We start from the raw sequence: 13,201 nt of genomic DNA, 5'->3' as shown, positions 1-13,201 counted from the left end.
TTGAGTACTTCTATTTGTTGTTGGAGTTCTGCACCTTTACCCTGGGTTTCAATCATGTTTCTTGTATACATAAAATCTGAAGTTTTTCTTTAAGTTCTGATACATATTTGGTAAATTCTTGACCATTTGCAATAAGACTCCTTGCATTCCCTTTTTATATCTATACTGCCATTAATATCCTGCCTCTCCTGCCTGTAAGCTCTTTGATCCTCCATTCAGCGTTTCTTTGACTGCTTCCCACCTAAGCGCTGTAATCCCAAGATATTTTTCTGCAGACTTGACTATAATTTTAATTTTTTCAGTTCTCTTGCCTGTTTGCGCTGAACAGTTAATGACATCTACCATAAACAGTATGAAATCCTTTCTACTCATTATTAGCGTATCCTTATTTATCTTATTACAGCCCTCACAGTTCATCAGTTTATTATTCCCTGTATTTGTTTGCTTGATACCCTTTCCAGCAAATGCTTTCACTGCCTCCGCATAACTGATTCCTTGAGTTACTTTCACATATTGTATCTCAGCTTTTTTCTGACTACTAATGCACCCTCAGTAGGCTGCGCTGTTCCTCGCCACAGTTACAGCATTTCAGCCTAGCTCCTGCTTCACATTTCCCGTATTCATGTTCTCCAGCGCATCTCCTACATCTTTGTTTCCCTCTGCAGACAGCCGCAATATGCCCGAATTTCTGGCATTTAAAGCATCTTAAAGGCGGTGGTATATATATATTCTGACTTCATAACACATATATCCTAAATAAACTTTAGTCGGCAATCTCTCTTCGTCGAAGTTAATCATAACCGATAAACTATCACACTTTTTTCCTTTTCTTGTAGCTTTCAAATGTTTGGTCTCAATAATTTTTGCTCCTTTTATGTTCTGTTTAATCTCGTCCATAGTAACTTTTGTTGGTATTCCCAAAATAACTCCTCTAGTCCACTTTCTATTGTTGGGTATGGAGCGTTGTACTTTCTTGCCATCTATTTTATTTAGTCTTACCACTTTGCCTTGCTGAGCACTACCCCGGCAAATCACTAATAGCAATCCATTTCGTAAAATTTTTGCTTTGTTAACCTCACCTATAGGTTTGTTGATTGTCTTCGTCAAATGAATTGGGTTCCAGTCACCGAAAGACACCCCGTCTTCGCTCAGTTTTATAATTGCTTTAATCTCATCTTCTTTCCATGGTTTTGCTGTCTGATTTTGATCATCTCCTGACTCCTCAGAGTTCGATATCTCATACCTCTGTTTTCTTTTCTTACTCTTTCTACTCCATTCCTCTTTCCCGCCATCCTCCATCTGTATCTCACTCCACTGGTCCTCTCTCGTCGCCATCTCATCCAATCACGACCAGGCCACCTCGACACTGTCCTCAGTAGCGCTTTCAGCCTGTCTAAAGAAAGCTCCATTTGGAGATATAGAGGTGATCTCCATTTAACTAATTATGTGACTTCTACAACCAATTGGCTGCACCACTGATGACTTGGTGTGTCATATTAAAGGGGGTGAATACTTATGCAATCAATTATTTTGTGTTTCATATTTCTAATTAATTTAGATCATTTTGTAGAGATCTAATTTCATTTTGACAAGAGTCTTTTTCTGTTGATCAGTCTAAAAAAAATCCAAATTAAATCCACAGTGAATCAATGTTGTAAAACAATAAAATATGAAAACTTCTGGGGGTGTGAATACTTTTTATAGGCACTGTATATAGTTTGATAGTTTGATTCAGCATCCTTGTTCGTTTAAATAATTCATTGAGTTTTATGTATATATAACTGAATTGCATATGACCTCAAGCTACCATGTGATACATGTGCATATTGCTTAAAGTAAACACGAAGTTAGAACCTGCATTCCCAGACTCCTGTGTCTTTTGAGTTATTTTAGTGTTTTGAAGTTACTAAACATAACATTGGTGATGGGGTATTTTAAAAATGAACCGGAGATAGCTACCAACCTGTTGAAGTGCGGTGAGATGCTCGAAAGCTTTGACAAAAAAAGCATCGAGAAACGCTGAGTGAAAAACACAGCTCAGCACATACGGAGACAGTTGAGCTTTTTTAATAAAAACAGTGCAGTACATCTTCTTCAGAAGGGAAGACTCAATCAAGTTTCTTTTTAAAAAAAAGTCAGAAAACGGAAGAATTCACTAGTTATAAAGAGTGAGTACTGGGTGATAATCATAAAAATGATCAGAGTTGGCTTGCAACATTGAAAGTTCTGATACATTTGATTGTACAACAGATAAATGGATTTTATATACTGAGCAAATTGAATAGTATTTTGAAGCAAATGAAATAACCAATGAGAAACAAGTACTAATTTTGCTAAGTGTATTAGATTTAAAGGCATACAGCTTGCTTCGAAGTTTGACTGTTCCAACCAAACCAGCAAAAATTAGCTTTGCTGAAATCGTGGAAGTAATGCAGGAACATTTAGAACCAAAACCATTGTTGATTGCAGAATGCTTTAGGTTCATAAGTGGAATCAAAAAGAAGGGGAGTCCATTTCAGTGTACATAGCTGAATTGAAGAGATTGAGTATTGTCACTTTGGTAACAGTCTTAATGATGCACTGAGAGATCATTTAGTTTATGGAATCCTACAAGAAACATTTAATAGTGGCTCCTAACTGAAGCACAGAATGCAAAGCAGTTGAAATTGCTGTTTCAATGGAAACTGCAGACAGAGACATAATTGAGTTGCAGTCAGGAATGAAAGTGAGTGTGAACAAAATTGCAGTCTAAACAAAAACTGGCCTGGCTGAACAAATTGTGTTACAGCTGTTGCAGGGGCTGACATACACTGGAGCAATGCAGATTTAAAGGCAAAACTTTCAGAAAATGAAACAAGGTAGGACACATACAAAGAACATGCCAGGCAGATAAAAGTAAATGCACTGCACAGGGAAGAGAAATCACTAAAGAAAAAGTCAAGTTGCAGTTTGAAAAAGAACACTAATTTGCATGTGTTTATGAAAAGTCTTATAATGATGAAAGGGACACAGGACTTTAGCCTTGAGATTTACAGTGTGAAAACTAATAATAGACAAGCAATATGGCTTACACCAGAAACACAGTAAATTAATTAAAAAGGAATTGGACACTGGTTTGGCTGTTTTAATCATTCCACAAAATGAGTTTGAGAAGAATTTCAAAGATACTAAACTGAAGCCTGCAGAAATCCAGCGAGAAAAGGTAACTCCTGTTGGAATGATATTTGTGACAGTGAAATACAACAACCAGCAAGCCACATTGAGCTTGCATGTGGTAAAAACAGAAGGACTAGCATTGTGGGGATGTGACTGGCTGAGGCAGCTACAACTTGATTAGATGCCCATCCTCCAGTTGTATGCTACAACCCCTGCAAGAGACTGAACTGAAGCCAAATTAAGGCAGGTACCGGATGATGCCACAACTTTCTCCATGCTGTACATCATGAACCGTTGCCCAGTAGAAGGCAAACAGATTTTGGTGTCAACCTCGGTCTCTGGTTGAAAAGCATATTGGACCAAGGAAGGACCATGCTGCTTAGAAGAATTGTGTAAGTGACAAAAGGAGTGGTCTGTCAACAAAAATTTTTGTAAGCAACATTATTTGAGAAAGCTTCTGATATGTTAATCAGGCAATTACTTGCAAAATGTGGCTTGGTTTTGAGTTGGAAGAGAGTTCAAGGAGCTTCAGGAAAGTTGCAAGCATTTGACTTTTGTAAGTATAAAGAACCAGGATCTACTCTGTATGCATTAAGGTTATTGCATGAAATTCAAGTGGGAGACAAAAAGCTGCTTGTAAAAGTACATGCAAAGACCAACATCCAGCTGGATGAATGGAAGGCCAAAAAGAAAGGAGTCAATGGAGATTCAAAAACAGAAGATTCATCAGATGATGTGCATGAGGAAACTAAGAGGAAAGTTCAGATGGTAAAGGGAACAATAGAAGGATTAAGAAGAGAATACTATTGTGAACTAAATGCACTTTCCCAAGATCAAGATACACAAACTAAAAGAAGAAGAAAGGTGGCTATCGCTGTTCAGGATCACCTCCTGCGGTCTCAGGACCAACTTCTTCAACTACCACAGAGGAGGCCCCAGAACCTGAGATTGTTTCACAGCCGCAAGTCTCACTTGTCAGGAAAGTCATTATCTCACAAGAACAAGAAATCCTCCACAGCGATTAAATCATTAGGCTTGAATGGGACAACTTAAAATTTACCATGTGTAGATGTCTGTATATAGTAGTTGTATTATATAATATACTGTGTACATAATTGAGATGTATTCTCTACTGAGTTGGACTTTATAGCTAAGCAGGAAGGAATGTTGTGTATTTAATGTTTCAGTAATACTTGATTAATCTTGTATCTATATTTAATTAAGCATTTGTGTTTTTTAAATCATTACAAGGTTTGCATAAATACATGAATTGCATATGTCATCATGCTACCACATGATACATGTGCACCTCGCTTGAAGTAAACACAACGTTAGACCTGCATTCCCGGACTCCCATGTCTTTTGAATTAGTTTAAAGTTTTGAAGCTACAAAACATAAGGAGTGTGGTCTTTAATTGATTTTATAATGGACTTGGGTTATCTACTTGATTTTACTGAGTATGCCCACAAGAAAATGAATCTCAAGGTTGGATATGTGATATGTATGTACTTTGATAATAAATTGACTTAAACTTTGAACTTTGCTTTTCAAATCCATTTAAAGTTCTTCCAGTTTTCCATTTTCCACTACTCTTGGGACTTTGTGTGCCTGAGTTTTTAGTTTGATATCTTCTTTTATTTCTTAGTTATCCAAGGCTGGCTCTCCCCACCCTGTTTAGGCATAATACACTGCTTTTGGATCAAACTACTGTACCCTCCATTTGTGTGAAATTCAGTATTACTGCAACCCCTAATGAAAAGATTGTGAATTTTACCCCTCTGATTGCAAAGACCTACAAGGAGCCCTTTTCCCTTGTAGGTTGCTTAACATGGCTGTTCAAGAAGGCTATCATAGATGCATTCTAAAAAGTCCTCTTCGTGACTGCCTTGACCAAATGATTCACTGAATTAAACTCCCCCATGACAACTGCCATTACTTTCTTTCATGCATTAGATATTTTTTGGTTTATTGTTCATGCCACTATTATGTTAGTATTCTGGGGCCTTCCCCCCCCCCCCCGCCCGCCCCCCGCCCCTTAGTATTCCTAATCTCTACCCATATGACCTCAACATTCTGCTCCTTAGATCTTGTATCGTCTCTCACTATTGCCCAGAGCTCATCCTTAATTAAGAGCGATTCCCTTAATTCCTGCCTATCCTTACTTGATACCTTTGGATATTCAATTCCCAATCCTCTCTAACCTGCAACCACATTTCTGTAATGGCCACTAAATCATAAACCTTTGTACTCATTTGTGCTACAAATTAACTGACCTTGTTCCAAATCCTGTGGGCATTCAGATAATGTGTCCTTTCATTCATTGCCCTTTTAGAATCAAGTAACCTTGTGTGTCCTTTGCATTTGACTGTTTTCTAATTTTCACTTTGACTTTGAACTTTTACTTTAGTCTCTGCATTGCTTCCCTCTGTCTTTCAGCCTGGATTCCCATTCCCTGCCATATTAGTTTAAAATCCTCCCTGGAAAGGAATGGGATTGATAGATTCCTTAGACTGGATGGATGAAACAGCATTCTTCAATGTAATAAGATAACACAGGAAAATTCAACTGGTTTTTCAATATTAGCAAAGCCAAGATCAGTGCAGAGATTAGCTGTCATCTTGCTAAATGATGGAGTCAATAATAGAAGTCTTTTTCTGTTTCTTATTTTGTGGAAGCTTGTGTGCAGTTAGCTGCTTATATTGCCCGTGTATCATCACTTTAAACATTCCTTCTTGATTTTAAAGTACTTTAGGCTGCCCAGAAAAGGATTTGATAGGTGCAATACAAATGAGCTCTGTTGATATAATTATTCTTGGAGAAAACAATTGTTAATTGAATCAATTATGTCTCAGTTTTGGCGGTATTGGTCTTGTTTATTTAGGGTGGATGCCAGTTAAATCTAGTGGCTTGTAAACATGACACTTATTTTAATTTTTCAAGCTGCTTTTGATTGGGTCCATTTATCACTAACTTCCTTTTGATTTATTAAGTTCATATTTTGGATTTGTGTCCCATGGAACAGCATATGAAAGGCACAAGTGATTCAAAACACTAAAAAAAAACAAAAATAATTAAATATGTCACTCACCTATGCGCTCCTTCTGTTGTCATTTGTATCAATGGCCATTGGGATTCTATGCCATGGTCTGAGTGCTGCTCGCTATACCAAAGGTTTAAGAAACTTCAGCTCCATAGTTTGACTCCATGTCCTGAAATTTACCAGGACTGCCTAGGGGACAAAAAGAGCAACGTTCATGCCAAAATAAATTAGAACCCTGAAAATGTTTACAAGGCATGGTTGTTTTTGTCTGGCAGTTCTGAGTTGATACATGCTAGCTTGAACTTCCGTAGATTGTTTGCTGTGTTTATAATCATGTGATACCTTCCATTCAATTAAGATGTAATTTATTTAAAGCGTTGTTTTATTGCATTTTAACATGTTTTGAGTACAAGGTAAGCAGATATTCCAGATAATAGCCTGACTTCATATTTTTTTTTATTTCTTTACAGTCCCCTCCAAGAGAAGGAAGCCAAGGTGAACTTAATTCTGCAAACAGTCAAACTCGAATGAGCACCAACATGTAAAGAAATAAAGACCCTGTTAAAGAAGAACCAGTGCTGTGTGCTTTGCCTTCCACAGTTCTTCAACAAAGAACTGTTTTTTTGGCTTTAAAGAAATTCAAACAATTGTAGAAGTGAACCTCTATCCTGCTGTTTTTGGGGGCACGAAGGAAGTTTTGTTGTTTAAGTTAAACAAAAAAACCCTTTGGATTAAAGAAGATGACAAACCGTGTGCTACAGGATCTGAATCTTTACTTAAAAACATTTTTTAATTATTTTCAGGATCCTAATTGTGATATGTGGGAGAGCGCTCTGAACAGCTGAATGGCAAGGTTTTAGTTTCTACAAAACTGTGAAAAGAGTGTTGGAATTAATAAATAGAGGATATTGTACCAGAGAATATTACTGTTAGTTCAAGAGTGGTAAAAGCCCATGACTATGGAATAGAACAAATAAGAGCAGGTTATGGGAGTCTCTTGCACATGTAAAAGCAGTGACGATCATTGGTGCAATATTCTATTCATTCTAGAGGCATTGTTGAAAAGTACTTTTAAAGATTTGTCATAATGTAAAATAATAATTGCATTGTTTTATTAAAGTTCTTGGTTCAATTTTTTACTTTATTCTTTTCAGTTGTCACATTTTTCTTTCAGCCAAGGCTATGCCATAAATTCTTAAGGCATTTTGTGCTGCTTTGAAATTGGTGGATGAAGTATGTATTTGCATAGTTAGACTTGAAGTTCAATTCCTTTATTGTTTATATTCTCCCCTCTTCCCAGTACCACCCTGGCAGCCCACAGTTACCGTAGCCTATTGAGAATTAATATGCCAAGTTCAAGCATTGCCTGAGCTAGCATTCAAATGTAAAACATTATCGTATTCCAATAATTAACTATTGTAGTATCAGTTGTGTCCTGAAATGACAGTTTGAATTTCATTGACTAGGAGTTAATAATACTTTACAACAATGCCTATGGAGAGGAATGTTCTAGTTTGTCATTATCCACGTTTTTGACTGGTGTTTCTAATTTTCCCATGAAAATGTATGATGTCATAGTTGATGATCAGTAATTAGTTGTTCGATTGCTGCAGTAATTGTTGGCTCAATCTTAAGAGTATTAAAAAAAAAGAATATGAATTCATCATTAGTTTAAACTTTAATGCTCTGTATGTATGATACAAATTCTTCAACTCTGGCATCACTCCCAAGTAACATTCAAAATAAAAGTATGGTTTATTTTATTTAATAAAAGAAAATTTAATTACAATTTTTCAATAGTAGTAAAACACAAAAATAGAAATATACAGATTATATGGAGTGAGTGTCTTACTATTAGCAGCGCGTTACAGGTTTTTTTTTACAATTGTGACAGATGATAACATGAGAGTTCTGGTGGGATTTTGAGTTTCTTTAACGCAAGTAAACTCTTGGAATTCATTGTTACATATGAGAAATGTGGTTTCTTCTTTGGGTGTGCTTAGCCTTGTGGAATCTCATGCTTTTCAAACTACTCTTGAAGCACTACAATAGCAAATAATTATTTTCAGTTTAGAACGATGTGAATTATCTTTGGAACACAATAAGCCCGTCACCAGCAGGGAGGAAAGCTGTGTCCCCTGAGCTTTTAACAGTTCTGTTTATGGGCTATACAGTGACTAGTTTCACATTTTTGTTCCTGTATGTTTTTTTTTAATTGCCATGAGGACAGGCTCATTGTCGTGTCAGAATAAAGGAAATGATGTTTGTTAATCTTTAATACATTGCACATCAACGATACAATGTTTCCTGCACTAATTTAGAAACATTTTATAATTATACATAAAACATTAAACAGTTATTGAGACCTATTTACCACTTCTAAATCTAAATAGTTTTAATTAAGTTTAATTGTCCAAAAAACTGGACAAAGGGGCAAATATATCCCCTTTAACAATTATCTTGATGTTTTCCAGCTATTCAGTTATAAGTACAGTTGCTAGACTGAGTAATGGATAAAGTACTGTTTTGCTTTCCTCCCACTGAGTCAGAAAAGAAATAAAGTTCTCACCTCTTGCATGTAGGAATGTTATAGTGCCATTCTTGGACTTAAATTGATCCCTCCTCAGATAGGAAATTGAAGTGGCTTTCTTATTCCATTCAGCTAACTTTATAGTTAATGTCAAGTTGTACAATCTATACAGTGTCAATTGACAAAAGTCTAAATTTAAACTCAATAGAGTAAATTTTAAATTCTGTTACAAGTATTTGAGTTGATTGTGGCAAGCAGAAGTTCTTCACTGCACAAAGATATAATTAAATCCTATGTGATTTTGGATGTATATTTAACATACAGATGAATGTCCTGTTGACAAGCCAAGAAATGATTTGAAAGATGAGCAGAAATGCATTACTAAGACAGAATTGTTTCATTTGAGGGTTTCTATTTTGTTGACAGCACAGAAACATCAGCTAATTTGCAATTAATTGAGTAAAAAAACTACTTGAGGCTTCTTGCAAAACTACTAAAATCAGGCCCACCTCTTTTTTTAAAATTTAACATAGGACCTTCAAGTATTTGGTACGATTTTCATTATATTTTCTTATATTAGTGCATGATATTTAAAATGTATGAGTGTTTACATTGAGAGTATTTTGAATTTGTTTTTAAACAGATCAAGCAAATATAAAACCAGATTTACCTCACTATCACGTGTTTATCCTTTGTCCCAGTCTTTCCATTACTCACCCTGTAGGTGTTATGGTATACCATTCTCAGATTTCACCTTCCCTGCGTGGAATATGCTGGGGCATACATTGTTTTAATGAACATTTGGTAAGTTTTAGTGAACCAAGCACTCTACCAGGTTCACAATTTTAAAATTTCCTAATAGAAAACTACTATTAATGCATTTTGTAAATTCAAAGACAATATGTTTCTAGTCATGCATTCCTGTTAATTTATTGGTTCAGCACTGCAGTTTCCATGATTATGGCAGAAAGTTCTTTTAAAATCTTTCATTAAATTTCAGTATACAAGGAATTATTCATCAAAAGTCTTACTAATATTTGACTGGACTGGATTTCCTGATATTGAAACTTGAATAAAAATGTGAAAATGGATATTTAACAAAATGACCAAATAAATCTTGCAGGAACTAATTGGCCCTGTAAAAGAAAATGTATACTTACCCCCCAACTAAATAAAAAGGCTACTTATCAAAAGGATTATATTATTCTATTTGATGACTCTATATGTTTTGAAGATATCAGTAGTGGAGAGGGCTAAGAAATTTCGGAGAAGCCCTGAAAAAAGTGATTCTTTTGCTAGTGTTAGTGAACTAAACGGAATCAACATTCTTGCTTATTAATTCTCACATATCTCCAATTAAGAAAAGATGAATCAGCTTGCTTCAGAATATTTTAAAATTTAAATCTCTTTAATCGTAACTCAATACATTTTCACATACCCATTTTTTGTAGCTGTGAAGATGTGCTTATTGGCCATTCATTAGACCTGAGTAGGTCATTATTTTATGCAAGTTTGTTTTTCACCATTACAAAGACCATTTTTCTCTATTATGTGCACTAAAAGTTTAGGATTGCAGACATTGTAAACTGCTGCTGTTTTGATCCAGTTGAACATATATAAAGTTTGCCAGCTTGGACCTAACATTGATATAACACATCACCAGCTAAATGGTGATTAGTAATGATCAGCAGAAGTCACAGGCACCAGTAATCCATGTTCCTAGATCTTTGAAATGTAAGGGGCTGATATAAGACTTCAAAAAGCTTTTCTACATAAAGCATGCTGGTACATAGGAGCCTATACTGTCCAAGTGCTGCTACATCTCTCTTTATCAACATTTCTAGTGGCATACCATTCTGGTGCATGTTCTACCTCCATTTGGATTCCCAAAATTCATCACCTCAAGCCTAATGGGATTACATTCCAGCTGTCAAGGATCTGCCAAATTTTTCATTAGATTTATACCCTCCTATACCTTAAACAACATTCCTTACTGCCAACAACTTTTCTGTCACCTGTAAACCTACCCAACATATCTTTTAATGTCCTAAGATTTAAACTAACAAACTGCAGAAGATGTGTTTGTTCCTTTCTGTAAATGTCAAATTTATGAACATTGGAGTTTGTCAATGAAATTGAAATTTCAAATTAGAATGAAATGTACAACCTAAGAACACAGATTTTGTTTTAAACTTTTATAAATTATGTACATTCAGTTCAACTGTCATTGCTTTTTTTAATCTGTTAGGTTTACACAAATTAGGCTTAGGGTGAATGCATGGAATAAATTCACAAGAAAATCACAGTTGGTTATGAAACTATTGTGGGTTTATTTATGTTGGTGACAAATGTTATCAGGCAATATAAATACTCAATGTATACAAATACAACAATGAGAGAGTTTTCTTTTCCTTAATTCTAGCTTGACTGTGGCCAAGGGTTGAAACATGTTTTTATTTAGTATTTATTTTTTTACCTTGTGATGAATTCAGGCTATCCATTGTTCTTCAGATCAGGGAAATGAAGGCATATCACTGGAGTAATTATATTGACTCATGGAGCGGTAGAGCACAGAAATAAACTCTTCAGCCCAAAGTGGCAATGTCTATCAATGCTAATTCCATTTGTCTGCAGATCTCTACACCTTTCCTATCCAATTACCTGTTCAAATGTCTCTTAATTGCATCTACCTCAATTTCTGGCAACTCGTTCCACGTAACTGCATGGAATAACCTGCCCCTTGGATCTTTAAATTTCTCCCTCTCACATTAAATCCGTGCCCTCTAGTTTTAGGCTCCCCTGCCCTGGGGGAAAGACTGACTATTCAATAGGTACATTTAATGTTGGAGAAATGTATATAATATACATTCTGAAATTCTTCTTCACAAACATCCATGAAAACAGAGGAGTGTCCCATAGAATGAATGATGAGTATTGACCATATCGCTATCCTATATAATATAATGAGCCTTTAATGTCCTGTGCCCCTGTGAGAATAAATCCAACCCATCCAATCTCCCTGTAACATCCATCACCCCCATCCAGACAATAGCTAGATGAATCTCTTCTGTACACTATCTTTCAGTAGTAAAGAGGTTAGTTTAAAATGTAGTAAATGGAAAGTGTATTGCAACGTTCTTGAATGATTTCTAGACAGACGAAAATGCTCAGTTGGCCATCCACCCATGACTCTATGGTAGCTTGTGGCTACAATGCACACTGCTTGCAGCCCAATGATGTGTGCTGTACTGTATACTACAGTGCAGTCTATGCCACTGGATGTTTGCTGCATGCAACAAGGTCATGTGCAGATGATATCACAGATCCTTGAATTGTTTTGAACATATCCTTCCCTGAGTGGAGTGCCATGGTTCCTGATCCCACCTCAAAAAAAGGGACAGTTGAGAAAGGCGAGCCTTATTTCCACTGAAATTCATTTAGTATTAGCAGGATGGCCAAAGGAATGTGATACGAATTGCAAATATATACAAACTCCCAATAAGCTAGTAAACCAGATGTCACTTTAAATCTGAGAGATTGGGTCTCAGAAAGGGAAAGATTGCAAGCTCTTCGCTTGTTTTGTATCAATCTGATCTCTGTTTTACAGGAAGAGAATTGCACTTTTCCATCGGGTCTGAAATATACTCAGAAATGAAGTGACAAGCGAACCAGAAAATCATTTTAAAAAGGTGTACAACCTGGGGCCATGTTTGAGATTGAATAAATGGTTTAAGATGAACAGAATGGTGTTTCTTGTATATTAATGGCTTGTAAATGACATATGAATTATATTTATGTTTTTCATTTCTAGGAAATTAATTATTCATGATTCTACTTCCAGTAAACCAAATCACATCACCAAAATCAAATGACCCAATTCACTTCTCAGGTGCTCCATTTATGATTGATTCCCAATTTCTCTCCATTTCTTTCCATCACACTGCAAATAAATATGTCAGAATCAAATCATTTGTTCCATGCACAAAAATTGTAAATTTCACAGAACATTAATGAGATGTTTGAGATGCATAAGATGAGGAGCTGTTACTGTCTTGGCTTCTGTGATGTACTGTGATCTTAAAGCTGGCTGTCTTTGAATTTTAATACACAAAGGTAGATTTTCTTTTGCTCCATTATTCCAGTATAGCTTGGGGTGAGAGTTACCTTGGAATATAACAGTGCTCAGGGATCTGGAAAGTGTTTGATAGAAGGAGCTTGAGTAACCTGGAGCACAAGAAGGTGGCTCCGAAGGAACACAAAGAAGGTCCTAATAGTCATAGAGACTAATGGCATCGAAATAGGCTCTTCAGCCCATCGAAACTATGCTCACCATCAGGTAGCCACCCACACAAATCCTAGACCCCGTCTGTTTATTCTCTCCCACTACTCTTCAAACCCCTTCCACACTCGAATCATAGGTTCTACGGTTTACATTCACAGAGTGGCTGATTAACCTTCCAACTTGCATATCTTC

At 36.0% G+C, this 13,201-nt stretch overlaps 1 protein-coding gene across 2 annotated transcripts in view; it reads left to right on the top strand.

Moving 5' to 3' along the window:
• gps1 (G protein pathway suppressor 1) overlaps positions 1 to 11,099 on the top strand; it is a 78,678-nt gene extending 67,579 nt beyond the window's left edge. For both annotated transcript variants that reach the window (XM_063074429.1, XM_063074430.1), the window contains one exon: positions 6,668 to 11,099. In XM_063074429.1, coding sequence (XP_062930499.1) covers positions 6,668 to 6,742 — 75 coding nt within the window. In that variant the 3' untranslated portion in view covers positions 6,743 to 11,099. The remainder of the gene's footprint in view (positions 1 to 6,667) is intronic.
• Positions 11,100 to 13,201: the final 2,102 nt, after the last annotated feature.

The sequence above is a fragment of the Mobula hypostoma genome, chromosome 22 (genome assembly GCF_963921235.1).
Source record: "Mobula hypostoma chromosome 22, sMobHyp1.1, whole genome shotgun sequence".
In the NCBI taxonomy this organism is placed as follows: domain Eukaryota; kingdom Metazoa; phylum Chordata; class Chondrichthyes; order Myliobatiformes; family Myliobatidae; genus Mobula; species Mobula hypostoma.
Note: the sequence above shows the minus strand (reverse complement) of the source record. Positions and strands in the feature narration are given on the sequence as shown.